This window comes from Astatotilapia calliptera, chromosome 5 (genome assembly GCF_900246225.1).
Source record: "Astatotilapia calliptera chromosome 5, fAstCal1.2, whole genome shotgun sequence".
Classification (NCBI taxonomy): Eukaryota; Metazoa; Chordata; class Actinopteri; order Cichliformes; family Cichlidae; genus Astatotilapia; species Astatotilapia calliptera.
Window position 1 is genome coordinate 28743268 of NC_039306.1, and position 27106 is coordinate 28770373.

A 27106-nucleotide genomic window follows, 5' to 3' on the forward strand; every position below is an offset into this window, starting at 1 on the left:
ATGTCCAAAAAACTCGCTGAAAAGCCTTCAGTTAATCCAAAATGCTGCAGCAAGAGTCCTGACAGGGACTAGAAAGAGAGAGCAGATTTCTCCTGTTTTGGCTTCCTGTTAAATCCAGAATTCAAAATCCTGCTCCTCACATACAAGGTCTTAAATAATCAGGCCCCATCTTATCTTAATGATCTTGTAGTACCATATCACCCTATTAGAGCACTTCGCTCTCGCTCTGCAGGCCTACTTGTTGTTCCTAGAGTATTTAAAAGTAGAATGGGAGGGAGAACCTTCAGATTTCAGGCCCCTCTTCTGTGGAACCAGCTTCCAGTTTGGATTCGGGAGACAGACACTATCTCTACTTTTAAGATTAGGCTTAAAACTTTCCTTTTTGCTAAAGCATATACCGTATTTCCCGGACTACAAAGCGCACCTGAATATTAGCCGCACAAGCTAAAATCAGGGGAAAATCCTGTTTTGTACATACATTAGCCGCACCTGACTAAAAGCCGCAGGTGTTTCAATGTTGACTTATCATATATAAGAGAATATGCACAAAGGGAATTGCCAGGAAAGAGATGGCTGTTTGGAGACACACCCCTTTTATTAATATTTTGAAAAACAAGTTATGGGTACATATTTGCACATGTAGTACATAACAGTAACCTATAGCACACCAGAAAAATAGATTCGGACTACCTTTTAGGTTCAGGTGCAGTGACACAGCTTTAACAAGAAGAAAAGTCAGTCATTCACCATCTTTCTCTTCTTCCTGCGCACTAAAACCACCAAAGTCCTCTTCTCCAATGTCGGAAACGAACAGGCTCAGGATGGCTTCGTCATCCACTCTCCGCTTCTCTCCTTCGTTGTCACTTTCAAAACCAAAGAAATCCTCGTTGTCAGTGTCAGAGTCGAACACCCTCAGAAGGGCCGTGGCGGTGTCCTCCTCTCCATCATGCAGCAGTCCAGCCCTTCAAAATCCGTTGGTGATCGTGGATGTTTTCGCACTTTTCCACGCTGTCAGAATCCACCGGTGGAGTTGGGCATAACTTGCTTTTCGCAAGTTTATCGCCGTTCGTCATCCACGCCTCCCGCTGAATGCGTAGCGCTACTTTGAAGTTTGTTTTTCGCGCTACTTCGTACGGCACTACGTTGCCTGGCGGACGGACATGTGACTAACATACCACTCTTGAACCCCGATCCTTCCGCCAGGCAACGTAGTGCCGTACAACAGCGGAACAAACAAAACAAATCGTCTTACGATATCACAAAAATCATGGAAAATCCATAGAAAAGCCGCACCTGACTAAAAGCCGCAGGGTTCAAAGCTTGTGCAAAAAGTAGCGGCTTATAGCCCGACAATTACGGTAGTTAGGGCTGGACCAGGTGACCCTGAATCCTCCTTTAGTTATGCTGCAATAGACGTAGGCTGCCAGGGGATTCCCATGATGCATTGAGTTTTTCCTTTCCAGTCACCTTTCTCACTCACTATGTGTTAACAGACCTCTCTGCATTGAATCATATCTGTTATTAACCTCTGTCTCTCTTCCACAGCATGTCTTTTATCCTGTCTTCCTTCTCTCACCCCAACCGGTCGCAGCAGATGGCCGCCCCTCCCTGAGCCTGGTTCTGCCGGAGGTTTCTTCCTGTTAAAAGGGAGTTTTTCCTTCCCACTGTTGCCAAAGTGCTTGCTCATAGGGGGTCATATGATTGTTGGGTTTTTCTCTGTATCTATGAAGCGGCTTGAGGCGACTTTTGTTGTGATTTGGCGCTATATAAATAAAATTGAATTGAATTGGGGAAAAAAAGCACAAATGTCCACAGCACAACATTATGGAACACGTGACAAGCCACAGGGTCGGGTGGGGGGTGAGGAGTAATCTGAAGCAAACGCAGCAGCCATCCTGCTGTCGCGAAATCAATCAATGTAGAGCAGTGTCACAAACCACGGAGGCCCCAGAAAAGTGCAATCAACCGATGAGTTTATTAACAGCCCGGAGAAAACATCAACATATGTCTTCTGACCAAAATGCATGTTTTGGCTACTTATAAAGCAGTGGGGTACACGCCCCCCCATGGCGTCAATGACAGATTAAAATAGGTTCCAGACATTAGTCACAGTTAATCGTACATCTTTAATAGCTATAAGCAGACATAGAACTTCTCTTTTCTATAATACCTTCCATACAAGGTAATAAACTTCAAGCCCTCAGGGTCTCTGAGGCTAATTATTGACTCTGATCATCTATTACCAAGTAGAATAAAATATAGTAAGACACCAAATGAGTTGAGGCCTCAGGCCGGACACATTCCTAGATTATATGTATTATATGTACTGTAGGCATGCATTGCAGTTATCCTTCTATGTTCTAGTTTCCCTCAGCATGTATCACCTGGACAGTCACGCCAGTGAAGCTTAAGACCCTTAATGAACTGAACATCAACTCAAAATAAGCACAGATATGCAATGTGTATAAAATACTTCTAACCGTACTTGTAATAAAAGTTAACATAATAGAAGGATCCTCAAATGGACATCTTCAATAAACAAATGTAATGCAGTATCAATACTGTGAGAAATATTATTACATGAAATAATGCTGTAAAGAATGTTATTAATGCAATTATAATGATGCAGATTATATGGCAGCAATAAAAGAATTTCTGTATCTCCACACTGCCCAGCGCTACCATTCAGATCCGCCGTGTTCCCAGGAGGGAACAAGCATCGAAGGCGTTTGGAAAGAGAGGAGGGATGAGTGTGTGCATATCAGTGTATATGTATGTGTGTGCGTGTCCAGAGTTCAGCTGAGACAGTGTCCTTCGCCCTGCTAGGCTAAGTAAACAGTCTTCTTGGAGGCGATCGTGGCTCAAGAGTTGGGCGTTCGCCTTGTAATCGGAAAGTTGCCGGTTCGAGCCCCGGCTTGGCCAGTCTCGGTCGTTGTGTCCTTGGGCAAGACACTTCACCCGTTGCCTACTGGTGGTGGTCAGAGGGCCCGGTGGCGCCAGTGTCTGGCAGCCTCGCCTCTGTCTTGGCGCCCCAGGGTGGTTGTGGCTACAATGTAGCTTGCCATCACCAGTGTGTGAATGTGTGGATGACTGGATATGTAAAGCGCTTTGGGGTCCTTGGACGAGTTTACGGACACTGTCACCTCCTATATCCACTTCTGTGAGGACAGCATTGTGCCAGGGTGAGTTATAACAATGACAAACCCTGGTTTACTCCTAAACTCAAAAAGCTGTGGCTGGAAAAGAGAAAGGCGTTCAGAAGCGGAGACAGGGACTGCTACAGAGAGGCCAAGTACAGGTTCACTAAAGAAGTGGACATTGCTAAACATCAGCACTCTGAGAAAATGCAGCAGCAGATCTCAGAGAATGACTCGGCCTCTGTGTGGAAAGGTTTTAGGAATATCACAAACTACAAGCCTAAAACCCCCCACTCCACTGATGACTTGCTCTTAGCCAACACCCTTAACGACTTCTACTGCCGTTTTGACGAGCCATCAGGCAGCCTTCACACCTCCAACGGCCCCAACAATAGAGACACTTTGGACACTAATTCCCCCACCTCCCCCCCCCTACATAGAGCCATCACCACCTTCAAACCGTTCACCTACAACACCCCCCTCCTCACCCCACACAAAAGAGGATTTCACACCACCTCCTCCCACCACAACTCTTCATATTCATGAAGCAGATGTGAGGAAGCAGTTTAAGAACCTGAATACTCGGAAAGCTCCCGGCCCAGACGGTGTGTCTCCTGCCACCCTCAGACACTGTGCAAACGAGCTGGCCCCAGTGTTTTCTGGCATTTTCAACTCCTCACTGCAGGCATGTCATGTGCCTGCCTGCTTCAAGTCCTCCACCATAATCCCTGTCCCCAAGAAACCTAGGATCACTGGACTAAATGACTACAGACCCGTGGCTCTGACATCTGTGGTCATGAAGTCTTTTGAGCGCCTAGTTCTCTCCCATCTCAGGACCCTCACGGCCCCCCTCCTGGACCCCCTGCAGTTTGCATATAGAGCCAACAGGTCTGTAGACGACGCCATCAACATGGCCCTACACTTCATCCTGCAGCATCTGGACTCCCCAGGAACCTACGCCAGGATCCTGTTTGTGGACTTCAGCTCTGCCTTCAACACCATCCTTCCAGACCATCTCCGAGACAAGCTTTCCCAGATGAATGTGCCTGATCCCATCTGCCGGTGGATCACTGACTTCCTGACGGACAGGAAGCAGCATGTGAGGCTGGGAAAGAATGTCTCGGACTCCCGGACCATCAGCACCGGCTCCCCTCAGGGCTGTGTTCTTTCTCCTCTGCTCTTCTCCCTGTACACCAACTGCTGCACCTCCACCCACCAGTCTGTCAAGCTAATCAAGTTTGCAGATGACACCACCGTTATTGGACTCATCTCGGACGGGGACGAGTCTGCCTACAGGAGGGAGGTTGAACGTCTGGTGTCCTGGTGCAGCCACAACAACCTGGTGCTGAATGCCCAGAAGACAGTGGAGATTATTGTGGACTTCAGGAAGCACACAGCTCCACTCCCCCCCATCATCCTGACTGACACCCCCATCACCTCTGTGGACTCATTCCGCTTCCTGGGTACCACCATCACCCAGGACCTGAAGTGGGAGCCCACCATCACCTCCGTCATCAAGAAAGCCCAGCAGAGGATGTACTTCCTGAGGCAGCTGAAGAAATTCACCCTGCCAACATGGATGATGATACAATTCTACACCGCAATCATCGAGTCCATCCTCACCTCCTCCATCACCGTGTGGTACACTGGAGCCACTATCAGGGACAAACAGAGACTGCAGCGTGTTGTGCGCTCTGCTGAGAAGGTGATTGGCTGCAGACTCCCATCTTTGCAGGACCTGTACACCTCCAGGACATTGCGGCGTGCAGCTCGGATCTCAGCTGACCCTTCTCACCCTGGACACAGTCTGTTTGACCTGCTCCCCTCAGGCAGGAGGCTCCGGTCCATTCACACCAGAACCTCTCGCCATAAGAACAGTTTCTTCCCCTCTGCTGTTGGACACATGAACAATAACCATATGACTGTACCCGCCACTAACACATGACCCTACGCTGTGTCACTGCATCATTCTATGTTTGGCACTGATCACCACCTGCACTCATGTATATATCTTTCAACGTAGCACTCTTAATTCTTATTCTCATGTATATATCTCATGTATATCTCTTGCACATATCTTTCCACGTAGCACTTTTAATTCTTATCCCTACTTTTATTTTTTTCCATGTCTATTTAAGTGCTATTTATGACAGCATGTTTGCACTGAAGCACCGCAGCAATTTCCTAATGTTGTAAACCTGCTCAACATTTGGCAATAAACCCCATTCTGATTCTGATTCTGATTCTGAAATTTCAAAAATCCTGTTTCAGAATAATGTTGAAAAACTAGTTCATGCATTTCTAACTTCTAAAAAATTCTCTAAAAGACTTCAGTTGATCCAAAATGTTGCAGTGAGAGTACTGACTAAAAAGAGAGAGTATATTTCTCTGGGACTGGCTTCTCTTTATTGGCTCCCTGTTACATCACATACAAGCTCTTAAATACTCAGGCCCCGCCTTCTCTTAAAGACCTCATAGTAATTTAGCACCTCAGTAGGGCACTTAGAGCTCTCTTACTTGTGGTTCCTAGGTTATTTTAAAGTAGAATGGGAGGCTGAACCTTCTGCTTTCAGGCACCCCTTCTGTGGGTTTGATTTCTGGCGCCAGACAAACATTGTCATTTTTTCTTTGATTTTATGTTTGGTACATCTTCATTTAAAGCACTGCAGTTATGCCATATTCCTATGAATTATGTAGTCAATATTTCATGCTAAATTTATAACAGAAAATTGGAATAAGCAAAAGTGATAAAGTGTGTGTATGCTTTTATTTCAGGGTTTCTATGACGAAGTGGCCAGCCCTCTACTTTTAGAGGTGGACATGCACTATCCTGACAATGCAGTGGATTCTCTGACCACCAGCCACTTTAGCTACTTGTTTAATGGCACAGAGATTGTTGTGGCTGGCCATTTAATTGACGACAACCTTGACAACTTCCTGGTGGAAGTGGTTGGACAGGGGGTGAGGAAAAAAAGAAAAACAAAAGAAATGGCAGAAACATTGAGACATTGAGTAGACATAGCCTATATTTATTTGTTTTACTCTGGTTCATATGGATTTTATCTTTTGTTTCTCCTGAAGCTCGAAGAAGACTTCAGAGTCCAGGGTCAAGTGAGTGCCGCAGACTGGGATGTTTTTTACCCAGACGAGGAGTACATCTTTGGAGATTTTACCGAGCGGTTGTGGGCCTACCTCACTATCCAGCAGTTACTGGACAAGAGGTCAGTTTAAATCAGTTCAGTTTGGCTGCTAAGGCACATTGTTCTCATAAGAAATATGGTATGATATATAGTCTTTGATGACACTTGTTCTTTTACCAGGACGCTCATTTTAATCATTTGATGTTCTTTTATAGATTTCCCTGTAGTAATACATATATTTTCCTTCTGGCAGCAAGAGCGGTACACCAGATGAGAAAGCCAACACAACAGCCAAGGCCCTGGATATGTCCCTGCAGTACAGCTTTGTCACCCCTCTCACATCCATGGTTGTTACCAAGCCCGAAACCGAAGACTCGACAAGCAGCCCTCTTATTGCTGACAAGCTGACTGAAGGTACCTGGAGAAAACAGAGTTTAAAAATGTAAAACACTGGACTGGCTTTTCTTAAAGAGACAAAAACTATATTGACTGATGAATCTGAGGGGTGTGTGTGCGTGTGGTTGTGTGTGTTTGTCAAGTGTCACTTTGAAATGGCTGCAGTCAAGCTTTACCACAAAAGCAAAGCATGGCTGCAGCTCATTCATAAAGAGAACTGGTGACTGAGTTTACATTTTCCACATATTATTCCCCTTTAGTGAAGTATAAAAGCAGAAGCTGGAGCTCCAGTTTAAAACTGTTATCTGTCTGTTTTTTCTCACAGAGCAAAGACAGCAGGCTGAAAAAATGAGTAAGTGATTTTTTTTTTTTAACGATAAATCACAAAAAAGATTTATGGGACAAAGTCAATTTGTTGTATTCGTGTTGATTTGGATTTTATTCTCCCTGTTCAAAGCATATAATTATATACCTGCGCAGCCGCATCCACGGCATTACCAGCCAGCACCCGCAATTGGTAAGTACATCATATACAGTTCAGATAGGATAGATTGTGCTCCAGCTATGACGTCTGACTTTGCTGATATTTACAGATCTGCATTAAGAGGCACAGTTAACTAGATAAAATGCCATGGCATCTTTCACAAACATAGGAGGACTTGGTGACTGCTTGAGTTTAAATTTGGTGCCACTTTAAATTATTGCTAATTATTATTTCAAGTCCTGCTGCACTAACTGGTCCAAAGATGTGTGGAAATGCTCTTCATTGCTCTCAGATAATGAATATCTGTATGGTCTTTACGATAAATCACAAAAAAGATTTATGGGACAAAGTCAATTTGTTGTATTCGTGTTGATTTGGATTTTTGTTCTCCCTGTTCAAGAATATGATTATGATGATTCGCCCATGGAGTCGTATTCATGGGATTACAATTATTTTGGTAAGTACACCATATACAGTTCAGATAGAGTTATCTATACTCAATTTCTATCTTCAAGCTGGATCTTTATTGCTTTATTGCCTTGTTTTTCAATATTTATTACTCTTTCTTATTTTGTTTTTCTTCAGATTGCAAATGGATTTAATCATATTTTATCTGGTTTATAGGCCTCTTTTATTTTATTTCCCTAAATAGATGCTAAAAATGACAACCTCAAAAATGTATGTAACCTATTATTAGAATCAATTGTCTTCCCGCAAAATGTAAAAGAACCCACCCATCACTGTAATCACACTCAAGATCTTGTTCTGACATATGGCATAGACATTGAACATAACAGTATTCTCTGAAAACCCTCTTTTGTCTGATCACTTCATAATAACATTTACATTTACAATAAAGGATTACACAGAAGTGGGGAATACATTTCATTGTAAATGACTTTCTGATGTAACCGCCTGTCTGTTGTAAATAACTTTAAGAGTATAATTCCTCCACCTTCTTCTACCTGAACTCTCCCATAATTCAAAACAAGCAAATTTTATTAATATAGCGCCAAATCAAAGTTATAGTTTAGTTTGTTTTACAGGATTTTTCACAATATGAAAACACTTTTTAAAAATCGTATGATTCTTAAAAAGTGAAAACCGCAGTTTCTTAAAAATCATGGTTAAAATGTTTGCTGTTATCAAGCATCATGCTATTGACATTTACTTTCTTTTTTTCATGAGTCATATTTCCATATTTAATAGACAACTGTGAGTAAGTATTGTAAAAGTAAAAGTTTCGTAAAGAATATGAATTTCACACCCACACACAAGTCAGGCACTGGATAGGCAAGTTGGAACTGGATAATTTTAACTCGCTTCCTTGTGTTCCCAATGTCCCTGGCACACACTATTTTAAGGAAGTCACACACACTAATTTACAGGACAATATTCTAGTAAACAGTTGTGGGAGCAGAGTAACCCTCCTCTTTTTCAACCATAGTGTGGGTGGAGTCTCACTGAAGGAACAAACTCCTCAAATGCTAAGAATTCCTTCCACATTTGTTTTCAGTCACGGGAAAGGCTGTTGCATTCCCAGACATGCCTGTGGTGTGGAGAGTCCTGCTACTGTCTGCTTGTGTCTACATCAGTCTTCTAGCTCAGACCTATGGAGCTCTGGTTATTTCCAGGAGAGATGCTCTAACACAGGTATCTTAAATAAGCTATGTACACTTTTTGGATGTAAAGAGACTCCTGTTTTAATGTTTTCTTTTTCAGTCCATACTTTTTTTTCATTATTCCTTAATAGAGTAAAATTGGGAAAAACTGTGGTGTCATATCTAAACATTTCTTTTGAAAGAAGTGACATAGTTACTTGAAGACATAACTCTAACCTGTAACTCAAATTGTGAGCGTTACAAACTTTGTTTCTTGTCTTGTTTTCTTTCATGGTTTCACATTTTTGCAGAGACTTGTAGTCTGGAGTTAGGCTTTTATTTTTGAAAATAAATACGCTTGAGTATTGCACAATACTTCTTCAGTTTATACAGGACAGAGCATGAGTCACAACTCAGGGAGTGACTATTGCATTTACATCTGAGAATCTTTTAGAAGCGCGGTGTCTGGAAAACCTCTACAAGACGTAGAGAAGGTTATTTTAGTTGAGATTAAATATTTCAAAAGCACCAATTTTTCAGATTGGCATAATTGGTACATGGTTTAAAATAAAGCTCTGAGAATTCAATGCAGAGGTGTCGTTGCATGTTGTAGGTGATACAAGCAGTTTTTATACTTGTCTTTTTACAGTCATCTTTTTAATTGTTTAGTAACATTACAGTCATTCTGTGCTGTGTTCCAGGAAACCAAAGAAACCGTGGGCATCAGGTCGATGAAGGTACTCATGTCACAGTGTCTAATTATGAAAGTAGACACATTTGCTGATACTTCATTCTGTGCATTGTTTATATGTCATTCATTTATGTTTTGACCCTGCTAGTTCATGAAACTATTTATCAATTTTCTTTTTACAGAAAAGAAGTTCAAGCTCTGCAAATGTAAGAAACAGAGGCGGACAATTTTCAAAAATAGACCCTGGTCAACATGACTTATAGCTTCTAACTTACAGTAGTGTTACCAGCTTTTTCCAAAATTAAGTCCATACTTCCAGTAAAGTTTATCGCTTCCAGCTGCACTTGTCCCACTTGTCCCTCCCCCTGGTGCCAACTGAAAATGTATTTATTTACTCTCTGCTTATAAGAAACTACATGCAATTTTAATGTTAGGGTCTAGGCCATAGGTTTCAAACTCTGGCTAATTACATTTGGCCCGCGAAGCCACACCAAATTACTATTAGACCTGGCCTACTGGTATTATACAGCTAATATATATATTGTTTAGTATTAAGCTTTGCTTGTTCCATATTCAGTTTTTCAGCAAAACGTGTTTGAGTCCATAAGAAAAGATTCATTCTTATATCTGGAGGAATAAATATATTTCAATAAATATTAACGTTAGCTCGCGACTTTGTTCCAGTTTTGAATTTTGGCCCACTGTGTATTTGAGTTTGACACACCTGGTCTAGGCTATGCAGTGCTGTGAAAAAGTACTTGCCTCTTCCTAATTTCTTTTTTGGCATATTTATCACTCTTAAATGTTTCAGATCATCAAACCAATTTTATTATTAGACAAAGAATAAATACAACATCCAATTTTTAAATGAGGATTTCATTTATTAATGTAAAAACCAAACTTATTTGGCCTTATGTGAAAAAGTAAAATCATGAATTAACAACATTAGTTGGAAAGCTGTATTCAATTTCACTAGCCATACCCAAGTGTGATAACTATCAAACCTGTTGAATCAGGGAATCGCTAAAAGTATAACTGGTCTGACAAAGTGAAGCAGGCAGAAAGATTAAACAAAACTATGACATTATCATGCCATAATCTGAAGAAATGGCTGGGAAATAAAGTCAGTGACATCTATCAGTTTGGAAAGGGTTATAAACTATTTCTAAAGCTTTGGGACTCCAGTGAACCATGGCGAGAGCCAATATCCAGAAATTGACCAAAATTACCCCAGAAGCCATCAACAACTCATCCAGAAGATCACAAAGTTCATTCTCTGGAGCTCAAGCACACCTGGGTTATGCAGCAGGACAATGATCTGAAACATACTAGCAAGTCCAAATGGCTCAGACTCATTGCCACTTATTACAAATGCTTGATTCCAGTTTGTGCTGCCAAGGGTGGTGCAACCAGTTATTAGGATTAGGAGGGAAAGAGTAGGGAGCCAAATGGATTTAATAACTTTGATAACTTTGTCTCCCTTAATAAATTAAATCATCATTTATAAACTGCATGATCTGAAGCATGTAAGTGTGAGAAATACGGTATGAAAAAATCAAGAAAGAGGCAAATACTTTTTAATTTTTCTTGTGCTTTTATTAAATTGGTTGTTGTAAAATTTTATAATTGTTGGGTTAACATGTGGGTTGTCATTTATGCTTAGAAATAAATGCTCACATATACTTAGTTTTATAATTGATTGCATAATGATAGAGGTCTGATCCTTAGCAGTCTGCAAAGACTTTGCGTGCCTCCCGGAGCACTCTGGCAAACACACACATCTTAAGGTCATGAGAGCGGTCGTACCTTCTCTTACTGATTTATGGTATAGGAGGACACCTACTTTGTATCTGCTTAAGTATAAGAGCCCTTTGTTTAGGTGGACCGCTGGACTCCTGGCACCAGCTTTGGGGAGTCTTCACAGGGTCTCATCTTGACCACACACACACACACGTACACGCAGACAAGGTACTCTTTGTTCACATGTATACCTGTGTAAGACGTCATGTTAATGAACTTATGCATATTCATGTAACCACAATAAAGAGCAGTGCTACGAGGGAGCAGACGAGAGCGACTGGGGTTCGAGCAGAAGGAATGGCGCTCGTCACAGTTCTCTCCCTCGTGCACGAGATCAAACAAAGAGCTCTGCTTGGTGTCCAATGCTTTTTGCTGTTGTAGTAAAATTGTCTCGTTCCAGCGGTGGGTCTGTGCCAGACAGACCTAACAATAATTCTCTTGAACTACACTAATAATCTTTTTCTGTCAGCACATTACATTTTCCATTTATTCAAAAGGTGGAAGTGCAAAGCATTCGAATCACCTGCACAGTGTCGTCTCGTTTCGCACACACGGTCATGTCTTCCAAGGCGCTAAACAAGGAGAACTCATCCCAGGAAATCTTTTTTGAAGTAGAGTTGCCCAAAATGGCCTTCATCACCAACTTTAGCATGTCAGTCAATAGTACAGCATTTTTGACAATGATCATAGAGCGCATCCTCCTTTAATGTTGACACATATCCTCGTGGGTCACAGGGAAATTGATGGTCAGGTGTATGTTGGAGAGGTGAAGGAGAAAGAGAGCGCCAAGGAGCAGTATGAGAAGGCTGTTTCTTCTGGAAAGACTGCTGGACTTGTCAAGTATACTGGAATAAGATAAAGATTAAACATCCCAACCTCCACCCTTAACCTGCAATAATGTAATCCATATCTATTATTGCAGGGCTTCTGGAAGAAAGATGGAAATGTTTTCTGTATCTGTAAACATTGCTGCCCAGAGCAGCGTGTCTTTCATTCTGATCTACGAGGAGCTCCTTCAGAGAACACTGGGCAGTTATGAGATCTTGATCCGAGTCAAAGTAGAACAACCAGTGCAGGAGTTTCAGGTAGAACTCACTTTTCACTTTTATTGTTCTTCATGATGATTAATGATGGGCTGTCTGAAGTAGTTTGTGTAAGGAACTTGCGTTGACTTAGTGAGTCTTTACGCCATAATGACCTCTTCTTTTATGCTTCATTTACTTCCATGGATGGTGTGACAGATTGAGGCAGACATCTATGAGCCTCAAGGCATTGCTTTTGTTGAGGCTTCTGCAACGTTCCTCACCAATGAGCTGATCCCTCTGATAGAGAAAACTGTCACAGACACAAAGGTGATATTTTGGCAAGATGTCTGTCCTTGTGTTTTTACAATGTAGCATTTAGGTATAAAGGATATATCTACAATAATCTAAAGTGAAATGAAACCTTTCTGTTTCTCAGGCACACATCTCATTCTCACCAACAGTGGAGCAGCAACAGAAATGTCCAGGTTGTAAGGGCTCATTAATTAATGGAGATTTCATCATCAAGTATGATGTGAAACGAGCAACAAGCCTGGGGGAAGTTCAGGTCAGCTGATGAGACAGAACTTAAAGCAGCACACAAGCAGCCTTTATCTCAGCTAAAGCACAGAATTTTTACTGATCTCAAACACACTCTTATAGACAGCAGTTTTATTTATAGAACTGGAAGCTGCAATCATTATTTTGCTTTTAGTCTTACGTTTACTTCCCTAGCTGTATTTGTCTGCTATACATTTCCTTGCTCATCTTAACCCAAAGTACTCTTTCCCTTCAGGCAGTAAATGGATACTTTGTGCACTTCTTTTCTCCCCCTGACCTGGCCAGAGTCCCAAAGAATGTGGTGTATGTAATTGACACTAGTGGATCGATGCATGGAGCAAAGATTGAACAGGTAGGGGACTAATTAGAGGCAAATTACATACTGTATGCATGACAGTGTGTTCATCTCCATATATGTTTTGTAAACATATAAAGACCCGAGAATCAATGGTTGCCATTCTGCAAGACCTTCACGAAGAGGACCACTTTGGTATCCTCCTGTTTGAGCGTAAGATTAGTTACTGGAAGGATTATCTTACCAAAGCAACAAAGAGAAATGTTTCTGACGCCATTGACTATGTAAAGAAAATACAGGACAGTGGAAGTAAGTATTGCTGAATTTTATGTACAGTGATTTTTTTTTTTCTTTATTCTGCTTATTATCTGCATTATTGAATGAGTGAAAAATGGCAAAATTCTGGGTCATTGACAACTGCACAACAAGGCTGGCATCATTCTGCTCTGTTACTGTTATATAGCTAAAACAAGCAACTTTGTCAAGTTTTGAGTGTGAGGTTGCCACTAAACATGTACAGTTGTAATCAGACGTTTACATAGTCATCACGGGCATGAATTTCATGGTAATTTTGGGCTTTTAATGACTTCTCTAAACTATTCTTTTTCCAGTGTGGATTGATTGTATGGCATACTTTAATGAAACAAATAGACAAGTTTTAATTTATTTATGAATTTCTTTAGTCCACACTGGGGCAAAAGTATACATACACCCATTTAAATCTTGTTTTGACAAGGCCAAGACCTTTTAACTTCTTGTTAGTCATCATGACTGATTAGTTCTTTGCCAGTTTAAAAAAAAAAAGTTTGTTATCCCTCACTGGATTGAACAATACTCAGAACAATGAAAATATACAAGGAACTCAGCGAAGATTGTGTAGAGTTACACAAATCAGGAAGGTCTCTCGGGCCAATTTCTAAGCGACTGCAGATTCCAAGATCATCACTTCAATTGCACAAGTTTTTTGCCAAGGTCTGTAAGAAGCAGAGGTGGGCAGTAACGCGTTACTGTAATCTGATTACTTTTTTTCAAGTAACGAGTAAAGTAAGGGATTACTATTGCAAAAACGGTAATTAGATTACCGTTACTTTCCCGTAGGAACACTGTGTTACTCAAACCGTTATTTTTTTATTTTTTTTGAGAATGTCTCATGACAGTGACCTAAGCGAGTGTGACATTCGTGGCAACAGCTGTGTGCAGATCAACAATGGATAATATATCGAGTACGGAGAGAGTATGAGCATGCAGCGTTTAAAGTGTGGAAGTACTGACCTTACTTTGAGTTTGATTCCATAAAAAGTGACAAAAACATTAGTGTCCGTTGTGCGTGTGAAGAAAACTTCTTTTTACAGCGAAAAAAAACCCCCTAAACTTCCAAGCAAGCACCGAGTGCGCAACGACGTAATGGGAAATTCACAGAGAAACTCGCGGATTCTTCAACTGACCGCTGCGGCACACCTGCACCAGGGTAAACCTCCGCCTACACCACTCCTGCTTTACAGGTGAAAATAGAGCAACAGGACCGCTAGTCTTTGATTTTATTTATTTTCTGCTGGGTTTTCCTCGCAAATATTTGAAAGAGTGAGTGTAAACACAAAAAAATATTTTATGTGCTGAAAATAGGTTTCCAGTCAGAGAATGTTGCATATAATTACATTTTTGCTTGATGCATAAAGCTAAAGGATTAAAACTAATAAAACAAGTTTTAAAAAGAGACTTTTCCATTTGATTACATTTTGTATGATGGATTATGCAGAAAAAGTAGAATTGGGCTGAATGATCTATCGCTTTATCACCTATTCAGGTTGTAAATCATGTTTTTAAAAAGTAACTAAGTAATTAATTACTTTTGAAAATAAGTAATCAGTAAAGTAACATGATTACTTGACCAACACTGGTAAGAAGACCCAAACTGTCATCTTCAGATGGGAGGAAATTCATCAGAATATTGAGGAACGTCACAGAAACCACAAAGGCTCAAGGCTACAGTGAACTGGAGACTGCTGGAACACCACCGTCACTATCAAGGACTGAGAGGGTGCCGACCAAGAAAGACACCCCAGCACCAAAATCGACATCTTTAAGCTCAAATGAAATTTGCAGCAGTCCACATGGACGAGTCAGATGTTCTTTAGGGAAAAGTTTTATGGTCAAACAAGACAAAGATTGAGCTATCTGATATCAATGACGAGAAGAATATTTGGAGAAGTAAAGGAGAGGCTTTCAAACCTAAGAACACGGAACAGGCTGTCAAGCAGGGTGATCATCATATATTTGCTGCAAGAGGTACTGGTACATTGCACAACATCGGTGGAATAATGAAGAAGCAGGATTACCTCCAAACTCTTCAACTTCACCTCAGATCAGCTGCTAAATGATTGAACTTGGACACAATCGGGTGTTCCAACAGGAAAATATTTGTAGCAGGGCAACAATGACCTTCTGAAATTAACTTTCTAACTTCCTAAAGCCGCAGCCTAAACCCTATTGAAAATCTGTGAGCTACATTTTAAAGGTTTATGCCTCTAAACCAACTGATTTAAGCGAACTGTACCAATTCTGCTAAGAAGAGTGATTTGATATAGAATTATGCCAGAAGCTTGTTGATGGCTATCAATTGGATCTAGTTGAGGTGCAACTTGCTAAGTGATATTTAATCCAATATTACGCAGGTGTATGTATATATAATTTATCCATGTGTAGATTAGAGAAATTTATTAATTTTATTTATTTCTTAAACAATTATCCTGTACAATTGTTTTACCCTGGACAAAGAATAATTCAATGATTAGTGACCACAGACAGCTACAGGAAGTAGCTGCCATGGCCAAGAAAGAGTCATGCTCAAAATACCATAGAAAACAGAGTAATATTTTTTTTTTTACACTTTTAGGTTTTGTGTAGATTAAACAATCAAGGTGGTGTTTTCATTTCAGAACTTTAATAAACGTCTTCAGAACTTTTGTACAGAGCTATAGTCTAATTAAACAGAATCCAGTCATACTGCATAGAGAGAATATTATCAATCTTTTGGTCAAGGCTTAACAAGTAAAAGAGTAAAGTAAAAGTTTGAACATGATGAGATTTTCATGTTACTCAAAGCATTGTTGCTTTTCAGGCACCAACATCAACAGTGCTATACTGGATGCAGTTAGTTTGCTGAAGAAAGAAAGAAAAGAAAAGAAAGTTCCAGAGAGGAGTATGGATATGATTTTTCTACTGACTGACGGGATGCCAAACAGTGGTGAGACAATCTTAAACATTCTGTGTGTTGAAAATTGTGGTGGATCCACGTATGGGACAGCAGGGAGAGACAGGGGTCCGGGCTGCTCCGGCGCCCGTGCCGGCTCCCAGGGGGAGGGCCGCCAGGCTCAGCGGCCTCAGTCAGGCGATGGGGGTAGGTGGTGGGGCGGGGCCTGCAATCAGCCAGGACGCTGCCTGCTGCCTCACCCATCCCCACTCCTTAGGTGGGAGCGGCATGTGGCTGGCAGGTGCTCACCGGAGGAAGCCACGAAGCAACTGCTGGGCCCACCACCAGCTCACCCACCTGCTCACCCTGAGCTAAGAACGCGAGAGGAACCTGTATCCCGCAGCATTTTTTTACTCATTTATAATAGCATATAAATGAATATTAACAATGTTAGGGAGTAAGATGGAACTGATTTGTTATGTAAAGCTGACACCCAACTCGACAATTTCATTGGAAATGGAAGCTTTTTAATGCATGCTCATATGTAAGTGTGTTTGTGTCTGCAGGGGTGACCAGCCCCCAGCTAATCCAGCAGAATGTATTTTCTGCTATTGGAGGAATCATGTCTCTGTTCTGTCTTGGATTTGGAAATGATGTGGATTACTCCTTCCTGGATGTTATGTGCAGGCAAAATAAAGGAGTGGCCCGCAGAATTTTTGAGGGTTCAGATGCTGCCATTCAACTCAAGGTAAGGCAAGAAATTAAGAACGTTAATGACTGTAACATGAAAATCAATGCAAGCGTAGAAATGCTAGTTTGTGCCTTACATAAATGGCAACAATTTTGTGTCTTTGTTGCAGGGTTTCTACGAGGAAGTGTCCAGCCCTCTGCTCTTGGAGGTGGATCTGCGTTATTCAGAGAATACAGACTTCTTAACCAAAACTCACTACAGCCAGCTGTTCAACGGCTCAGAGATCGTGGTCGCTGGTCAGCTGAAGGAAAATGACGTGGAAAACTTCTCGGTGGAAGTGTTTGCCCACGGGGTGAGAAAAGGGAGAGCACATTATTAAAGTATTTCCTTTACAACATGAGTTTGACTTCAGATCTATGTTAGTGCTCATACAAATGAGCCTTATTATTCAGTCTTACTGTGGCTGAATATGGAATTTCACGAACTGTAAATGAACCGAGCTGTAATTGACTGTTGTAGTCCGAACATCAAGTGGAGTCTCATTACTTTTCATTCTTTTCTGCTTTCAACTTAAGATTCTAAGCTAGTGGCTTTCATCCATCTTTATACTTATGTGAAGCACAATACTTATGCTTATAAGATCAGATCTGTGTAAATACCTTAAACAACTATGACAAAGTTAGTACTACGTTCCTACCAGCATATATCTACCCACCTTACCAACTGTAAGTGCTTCATGAACTTCAACTCTTTAAACTAAAATGAAAACAAATCTGTGTGTGGTGTTCAATTCAATTAATGATGATATAGCGACAAATCACAACAATAGTCAGTTCAAGACACTTTATATTGTAAGGTAAAGACCCTACGTTAAAGACTTAAAGAATAAATAAATATATGGAATAAGAAAAATGTTTAATGCTAAAGTCATAAAATGTGTTAAGATGGATGATGGGATAAAGGCCCATTTTCAAAGCTCATGTGATATTTATGTACTTTACTGTAAGCTGAGTTATTTAGCCAGCAAGTTGAACAAACTTTAGATGCTGCAGTTACTCTGCAGATTTGGAAAACACTGTCGACACCATCTCAGATTCTAATAATTGAATATCTATGAAACGTAATTATCTGAAACAATATTAGCATGCTGATGTCAGCTTGCTAAAAAAAAAAAAAAAAAAAAAAATTGAGTGGCTGCACAGAATAATGTCTGTCATTTAATCTTTCCTTTTTAACAAGTCTGAAGAGAACTTTGTGGCACAGGGAAAGGCCAGTGTGGCTGACTGGCAGACAGTGTACCCAGAAAAGGGGTACATTTTTGGAGATTTCATTGAGCGTATGTGGGCCTACCTCACCATCCAGCAGCAGCTGGAGAACAGGTTGGTTCATGGGGAAATTTTTCTGTTACCGTGCAGAAATTTTATTGATGGTGATTTTTTTTTCCGTTAAACATTATGTTATACATCATAATAAATTATTAACGTCATGTCCATCTTGTCCTCTGTCTCTCTTCCAGTGCTCTCAGTACTAAAGAGGAGAGAGGAAATATAGAAGCCAAGGCTCTGAACCTGTCTCTGAAGTATAACTTTGTCACCCCTCTCACATCCTTGGTGGTCACCAAGCCTGAAAACGAGAATGGAGCTGATCGCTCTTTCATTGCTGACAAGCTGACTGAAAGTAGGAGAAAGAAAATCCACCGCTTATTAAATTAGCAGAAACATTCTTCTCCCATCACTTTGGCAAAATTAACTTTTTCTTTTTCATTTCTTTCCTATTTTACAGGCCAGCGACAGCAAGCAGAAAGACACATGGGTATGGGAAGTCTTTGAATGGAATTTAATGTGTTTTCATTTACTTTTTAAACTGCTATAAGAGAAGAATTTCCCAAATCTGGGTAAAGTAAAGCCTTTCTTATCTTATCTGACTTGCACAATGCATATGAAGGAAACTGTGCTTTTAGCAGGTGCACATGCATCGCCTGCTGTCGGCTCGCGTGTAATTGATGGTAAGTGTTTCATATGTAACATTTTTACGGACTTAAATAGTTGACAGGTGGTTTCAGTGTTTTGTTTTGTTTTTGTTTCATTTCATGCTATTATAATAGGTAAGCATTACAGCTTCCTTATACAGTTAATGAAAACATTCATAGAAGACTCAAGAAACTCAGGAGTTGTGAATGTTTTGACCGTCATTATTTAAGACATCTGCCATATCAAATACAATGTTACAATATTAGTAATACTAATGTATTAATGGGGTCATGGTATGTCAATTTGGGCCAAAATGTCTGAGAACTGTTACCAGAGCCTTGTTTAACACGTTTCACAAAGAATTAAGGCTGCTTTCAAGGTAAGTGGGGTCCAGCCTCGTACTACCAAGATGTACCTAAGTGGGGTCCAGCCTCGTACTACCAAGATGTACCTAATAAAATGTTAAGTAAGTGTATTTAACTGAAAACATTTAATTCTGAAAAACCAGGCTGTACACTGCTGTCATAAGGGCAGGTAAGATAGTTTTACTGTTGGTGCAGACTCTGTTTTATTATAATAACACACCTGTCAGCTCAATAATTAAATTAGCTTTTTACTCAGATATACCTTTTTTTTCTAGACTTACTTGCTGCAGTTGATGGAGATCCCCATTTTATGATAGAGCTTCCAGATAAAAACGACGCTCTGTGCTTCAACATCAACGACAAACCAGGAACCATTTTCAGTCTGGTCAGAGACCCCAAATCAGGTCTGTCCTGAGTCTTTCTGAAGGACTCCCCAAACTTTGATTCTGTTCATCTGGAGGTAGCGTTTTCAGTGGGAGAAACGGTTCATCTCTCATCCAAGTGACTTCTTCAGTCTCAGCTGACTGCAGGTTTCTCCAGTCTCATAAATGGTACATTTGCATAACAACTGAAACTAGCACTACTGTAATGATCAAGGAACTGACCTCCCAGCCTATTGTTCCTTCAGTGGGCTGGTTTCAGTCATTATGCAAATGTACTGTTTATAAGATTGGGGAAACCTGCAGTCAGCTGAGTCACTTGGATGAGAGATGAAACATTTCTCCCACTACGTCCAGATGAACAGAATCAAACTTTGGGGATTTACTTACCTGGACGATTGAGCATGCATCAAGAAGATACTGAAGGACTCGTTCTAATGGGAGAATTTTCTTTTTTCAAATTTTCCAAATTCATTATCCTCCCTCATTTCAGGCTTTGTGGTGAATGGCCAAATAATTAGCAAGAAGAAAGTTGCTCTGGATGGTAACGTGAACACCTACTTTGGCCGTTTTGGTATCACACATCAGAACCTGGGGGTGAGACTGGATGTGAGCATTCAGGATATCTCTGTTTTCTACAATGACAAGCAGGTCAAGCTGCTGTGGTCTGATGCCACCTCACTCAGAGATGCCAAGTGAGTAAAATCCCCAGGCAAAACACATGCGTAAAGTTGAAATTATTAAATATTTTAAACCATTTTTCAGTCCCACTAATTACTATATGTACTTTAATCACATTTGCAAATGACGTTAGTTTGTTTCCTTCATTTTTTCATGTGTTTTCCAACTTGGATGCCTCTGACCAAGTATGGAGCTCAACCTAGTTAAAAACTGCAGTCTGACAGTGACGCTGAGGCACTCAGTGAAATTCAGGGTCATCCGACACACAAAGGTTTGGAAGAGACGCCACGACCACCAAGACTACCTGGGTTTCTACACTCTGGACAGCCAGCACTTGTCTGCTTCAGTTCATGGTCTGCTAGGTATTAAACTGCAAGAAGCTTTGATATAGTAATAAAGTGACTGTGTAGCTCACAGGTGTCGAACTCCAGGCCTCGAGGGCCGGTGTCCTGCAGGTTTTAGATGTAACCTTGATACAAGACAACACACCGTAAAGGCTAAATGACCTCCTCAACATGTCTTGAAGTTATCCAGAGGCCTGGTAATGAACTAATCATTTCATTCAGGTGTGCTGACCTAGGGTGAGATATAAAAACTGCAGGACACCGGCCCTCGAGGCCTGGAGTTCGACACACCTGGTGTAGCTCTTTTGTTTTTACTAAAAACTAATTCTTAAAACAGAAACAAAAGATGTCACAAGCTATTTTCCTGCAGGTCAGTTCTACCGTGGGGTTGTGTTTGAGCTGACAGACCTGCATCCAGGTGAAGGCCAGGAGAAACTGGATGCCACCATGTACGTGAAGGGGCAAAGGCTGAATGTGACAAGGTAAGGCGACTTCTTAAATTTTAGAAGTGTGCATAATATTCACTCAGCCTTAAAGTTAGTTTCCTTTCATGTATGTGCAAATCATCCTTGAAAAAAAACATCTATATATTCTGTAGACACTGGCAAAAAGACTTCAACAAGGATGTGAAGAATGGAGAAAGCATCGCCTGCTGGTTTGTTGACAACGAGGGAAGAGGCCTGATCGATGGAACAGCCTCAGACTACACCGTGTCAGACCTTTTTACGGCTATTTGAAAACGCAAAGTGCGATCAGCATTGCACTGGGAGCTGCAGGGTAGATTTACATGCTCTGGGTGGTGTGTGATGAGAAGCCATTGTAGTGAGTCGCTGGGTGTTTTCTATTTCAAAGTGACACATGCAAAAACTGAAAGCAAGTGCATGTTTATATTAATGCAAGCATATCACGTTACAGTATATTTTGAGTGTACGTGTTTGTGTCCGTCTGGCATTACAGAGTGTAATCGAACCTCTCCTGCTAAATGTTATTTAGTCAAACAGCATCAGTGAGATAGTTTGCTTTACTCACACAATGACAGTGTGTGAGTCAAGAGATTTAATGATGACACAAATAACATGGCAGGTAAAGCTTTCTGAATAGTCTGCATATATGACATACTGCATTCATTTCTCCATGCTTTCTTGGAATTAAATAAATATTTTGCTTTTTAAAAAAGTGCTCCCTGTCAGCATAAAAAAAAAAAAAGATATTAGACTTGAGAATGGCACACAGTGTTCACATTTTCTGTGCTTCAGCTGTTGAAAAACTGGTTAGCAGGCTGAGTTTGGTCATGTCAGCTGCAATTATAACACAGATGTCATCTAACCTAGTCAAGCTCAACAGTAATAAAACAGAACTTATTGTTGTGGCCTTCAAAGCCGTACTCCCGAAGATTGGCGATCTACTCACTGACATAGTCGGTCGCCACATCCTACTATCCCCAGAAGTTCACAATCTGGGTGACAATTTTGAGTTTCACACTTCCATTCCAGTCTCATATAAATGAAATGTCACCTGATGAGCAGAGACCCTCATCCATGACTTTTTCACCAACTGGCTGGATTATTGCAGTGAGGTCCTGGAGTCCTGGACAGGCTCCAGTATGTCCAGAAACTCAGCTGCTAGGCTTTTTTTTTTTTTTTTTTTTTTTTTTTTGCCTGTCCCGTTTGGCTCTTTTGCCTTCAGAATTGTTGTCTAAAGGCAAAGAAAGATGCCCAACGGATTTACTTTACCAAATTGACCATCCCAGCCTTGCCGTAATGGTCTATTTGATTCACCTTTTATTGTTTATTTTATTTTCACTTACTGAATACGGGACAGACTTGACTGGGGGAAAGAAGGGGAGAAAGAAAGAGGGAAAGAGAAACAGCTGAGAAGAGGGACGGGGGAGAAGGGCAAAAAACATAAACCAACAGAATGGGTAGAGAAAAAAATGCATATATCAATCACCTGGATCACCCTTCATTCTAATTTGTGTTGTACAGTTATTTCATTTTTAACCTTAATTTATATTTTATTCCTTCCTAGTTAAATTTACCCTTTTTAATTTTTCATATTTATTTCCTATCTTATTCATAGCCTTTTCCTTTTTTGTTCTCTTTAGGTCACGAGCAGTTGTCCAAGCATTTCACTACATATCGTACTGTGTATGACTGTGTACGTGACAAATAAATTTGAATTTGATTTGATTTGAGAAAGAAAAAAGAAAACAAGCAGAAGAGAACAAGAGTAATAGAATAAACAGCATCACAATGATATATGGGAATATGACAGTAAATACTAAATATTAAACATTATTGTGCAGCACATAAGATCAACAGAACACAGTGTGCTTTGAGGTAGGAGCCAGAAAGGGTGTAGTTTGTGGGTGTGATCACCCGTGTGTACACCTGTGAGCATGGACCTTTTTTTTAAAGGTTCCTTCATGTAATGATCTGCTAGAGGGTGTGGGGGGGCCACAGCCCCGTCCTCCAGGGCATGAAGCAGGTGTGGAGGAGATCAAAACTCCAGACATCCAGAGGCCCCCAGAACACAAGAGACCAAGGAAGACCACCAGAGGGGCAGCCGCGCCACTGTCCCAGAAAGAGCTGAGGAGAGTCCCAGATGAGGGCTCACTCAGCAGCCGCGGAGCAGAAGCCAGGGGGAGTTGCAGTGACGCGCCCGTGAGCTCCGCCGGCAGCCAGCCGTGCCTGAGTGACCGAGCCCCAGGCCGAGAGGCCAGGGGCACTCCACCTCCGAAGTGGCCCGAGCGAGCCCCAGGCTCCAGGCCCCGATAAGCGGCCGCCAAGGAGTGAGCCGGTGTGTACCTGGACGCCCATCCCCAGACACAAAGAACCACCAACGCACCGATATCTGAGGGAGTCCGCCACTGGCAGGGGAAGTGGTGGTAGGTGGAGATAGGCCTCCAAACCTTGGAGGGCCTAAGATGTCCCCAGAGAGGTGGCGCCTGACACCCAACCTGACATATAGACACATATAGACACACAATACAGGCACACACATATACAAACATCCATTCCCACCCTCATGCTCTCATATGCACTTACTCCACACTCAACCAACGTGGAGACAGACATAAAGAGACGCTGTACACACGATCACACTCCCCAAGCGTACTCTACGAACCGGGTCTAGGTACCCTTGCCCCTGGAGGGGGAGCTGCACCCAGACCCAGGTGGTGTTACCCTTTTCCCTGCGGTGGGGGGAGGCAGACCGCCCCGACTCCGCAGCAGCAGGAAGGCCCCACACTCCAGACCGCAGTCGGACGGCCAACTCCTCCTCCTAGCCCCCCCGCTCCAGCAGGTCGCAGAGAATGGGGGTGAGAGAAGACTCCAAACCTCCCTCCACCCGCTCATTGTAGTGTTGATGCATGTGTGTTCTAAGGTGCATTTAAAACCCAGGAGGGCATGGAGCTACCTGCCAGAAAGCAGCAGGTAAGCTGCTAGGCTTCTAACATGCACCAAGCTCTGGGAACACATCACCCCCACCCTCATAAATTTCCATTGATTCCTGGTCACATCACGCATTACTTATATCCTTTTTCTCACTTAAAAAACCCTCAATGCCCTGGCCCTGCAGTACCTGTCTGACCTGATGCACCCATACACATACATTTTCCATTTCAGTGTAGAACTCAGATAAATTGTGATCTTCTGGGGTTATACGTGTAACAGGACCACTGGGTAGGGTTGTCCTTGTGATGGCTGCATGCAACCACACAATTGAAATACTTGGGTAATATTCATTTGATCTTTTTGTCTTATGTTTACATTATGCTCTAAAGCTTCTGTGATCATAAGTTAACTTTTGATATTTTGAGTTTACCTGTAATGCATGACGGCACTAGGCTATAGTCCAAAGGGTGGCATAGGCTCTGTTTTGCAGTTTGTTATTTTATATGGGTATGTGTTATATTAATTATATTTCTGTTCTTTCTGAGTTACCTGGCCTCCGCTCCAGTCCTTCCTGGTTTGGCTGAAAGAGGAGGCTGAGGATGGAGCTGGTTTAAATGCAAAAGCCAATAGAATGGACTGGACCATCTATTGTGATCATGTAGGGGGAATGGGGTTCTTCTTGAATGATGGTTAGCTGTTATCTCTAGTTTTCACCTTTGGTGTATATAATGGTTTATTCATTTGCTATATAACTGGAGCTGTTTCTCATTTGGGCAGGTCAGTTTGTTGAGTTATGTTTTGTTAAGTGACTTTTGAGTTGAGTTTTGTTAAGTTAACCTCTTTTATGGGCCCACTTGGTTCTTAAAAAAAGTTTATTTTTTGTCATTTTGAATTTTTGGAATCATCTTGTCCTTTTTGAGGCATAATAAAACCCTTTTTTTTTTTTTTTGAAGATTACATTTGTGCCTGTGTGTTCCTGGCTGCTTGGTTCATGACAGTCCTTTTTAGAAATATTTGGAAAGTTAGTTTTGACTTTAAAGCAGTAGTTCTCAGACTTCAGAGGTAGAGCAGGGTGATATGGCCAAAAATATTTATCACGATATATATTTGAAAATTTGCGATAACGATATAACCGACGATATAATTGATGCGAGACAAAATACAACTCCACAACATTACTAGCGCAAAAAGACAACCTTCCATTTATTTTCACTTAAACAAGAAGCTGGTTTTTATGTACATTAAAGCTTTATAAAAATGTAACAGTGCAAATGCAAATTCCTTGCTGAAAGTTTAACCAAAAGGCATTTCCAGTAGAAATGGGCTGACATATCCTGAGCATAACCACGTATAATATGGTTATATGGTTAAAAAGAGGTGCTTTGCAACATTAAACTGCAGTGTGCAGTACGCATTTTTCGGACCATAAGGTGCACAGGATTATAAGGCACATTAAGCGAAACAAAGCAGTCAGATAAATCAAACTTTATTAAACTCATTCTTCTTGCTTCCTCCACTTCTGTACCATTGATTCATTAATGTTGAATTCTCTGCAGCTGCTCTATTCCCATGTTGTTGCAGTATATTAATGACTAACCTCGTATTGTGGATGGATTATCTCAGTTGTTCTCCTGACTGAAGTTTGGTCCGTTTACAGCATCCTGCCATGCGATTGCATTTGTTTCTAACCATGAAGAACCTTCACGTTAACTTTTATAAGTGGAAAAGTGTTAGTGTTCGTCCTCCAGCTTCACTGTTTATGTTATGCTAACATAGCTGTGTCGCTAGCGATCACGTAGCACATCATTATATACCAGCTAGCCCAACTTCAGTAACCCTACAAACGTCACTGCTGTTTAGTTTCCTGTCTTCATTTATGTTGGAAGTGATAGCAGAGCTGTACGTTTGATTTTTTTCAGAAATCTCTCAGTCAGAACATGCAATATCATGCTTAGGTAACTAGCGAAACTAGCGAGCTAACTTCCGCTAGCTTCCTGCTAACTTCTAACTCCGTTAAATGTAATAACTTTTGTTTTCATGGATGCCTGGAAGTTAAACTTTATAGTTACACCTGGTAAAGCAGCAATGCTGATCGTTTTATTAAAGATGAAAGAATTTAGACAGTTTTTAACTCTAAGTGATGCTGCAGTGTTGTTTGACCTGAAGAATACGGAGTTTAGGACCCAGATTACTCCCAGATTTAAGAGCATCTTAGTCCGACAAATATGACAATAACAACGGCCGCTTGCATGTTCTGCAAAAAAATGTGCTTTGTTGTGTATCTGACGGACAAACACCAAACCAGTTCCACATCACTGAAGTTGCACCATTTTTACAAACCAATTCTGGTTCATCTGTTTCACTCAACAATCGGCCATGTGCGTATGAAAACAAAGGCACTGCGCATGCGCGTTTTACTCCCATTCTATCGCGATATTTCATTTTCCTATCGTTGCCTAACATTATACCGGTATTACCGTGAACGGTATAATATGGCCCAGCCCTATTCAGAGGGCATATCCTCCAATTTTTTATCATAATATAATTAACATTATAATTTTATCAATTATTAAATCTTTTAATCTTTTTAAAACGTTCCTTTAAAAGGCTGCTGTTGGTTGAATAACATTACCTTAATTGCTTTATTAATTTCCTAGCTCAAGCTGTCTACACTAATTCCCTTTATTCAACCAGTAATAAAGAGTTTGTGATACAGTTTCTATAAGAAAATGTATGTTGGTGTAAAATGTATTAAGTAAAATCCTGAATCTTTGCCCTTCTGGCTCGCTGCAATGTGAAGTGGTGGGGTTTGGAAAGCTTAAAAAGTTATGAAATGTGTCACACACATCTGGCACGATCAAGACTTTCATGTTTTATGGCTCTGATTATTGAATATGGCAAAAAGGATCAAGATGGTCTTTTGTAAGTTTAAACTAAACTTGACGATGCTAAATTGCGAAACT

General features: G+C 41.1%; 1 protein-coding gene across 1 annotated transcript in view; it reads left to right on the forward strand.

The window, feature by feature from the left end:
* LOC113022831 (inter-alpha-trypsin inhibitor heavy chain H3-like) overlaps positions 1-21924 on the forward strand; it is a 36535-nt gene extending 14611 nt beyond the window's left edge. Inside the window, exons 15-42 of the mRNA XM_026168691.1 lie at positions 5913-6098; positions 6219-6358; positions 6531-6691; positions 6999-7025; positions 7131-7190; positions 7558-7614; positions 8674-8810; positions 9460-9495; positions 9632-9655; positions 11747-11901; positions 11985-12089; positions 12172-12334; positions 12491-12601; positions 12711-12839; positions 13068-13184; positions 13268-13436; positions 16246-16371; positions 16884-17065; positions 17178-17360; positions 18248-18387; positions 18525-18685; positions 18791-18820; positions 18969-19013; positions 19619-19747; positions 20217-20418; positions 20591-20766; positions 21119-21230; positions 21347-21924. Of these exons, the coding sequence (XP_026024476.1) occupies positions 5913-6098; positions 6219-6358; positions 6531-6691; positions 6999-7025; positions 7131-7190; positions 7558-7614; positions 8674-8810; positions 9460-9495; positions 9632-9655; positions 11747-11901; positions 11985-12089; positions 12172-12334; positions 12491-12601; positions 12711-12839; positions 13068-13184; positions 13268-13436; positions 16246-16371; positions 16884-17065; positions 17178-17360; positions 18248-18387; positions 18525-18685; positions 18791-18820; positions 18969-19013; positions 19619-19747; positions 20217-20418; positions 20591-20766; positions 21119-21230; positions 21347-21485 (3402 nt within the window). The 3' untranslated portion in view covers positions 21486-21924. The remainder of the gene's footprint in view (positions 1-5912; positions 6099-6218; positions 6359-6530; positions 6692-6998; positions 7026-7130; positions 7191-7557; positions 7615-8673; positions 8811-9459; positions 9496-9631; positions 9656-11746; positions 11902-11984; positions 12090-12171; positions 12335-12490; positions 12602-12710; positions 12840-13067; positions 13185-13267; positions 13437-16245; positions 16372-16883; positions 17066-17177; positions 17361-18247; positions 18388-18524; positions 18686-18790; positions 18821-18968; positions 19014-19618; positions 19748-20216; positions 20419-20590; positions 20767-21118; positions 21231-21346) is intronic.
* Positions 21925-27106: the final 5182 nt, after the last annotated feature.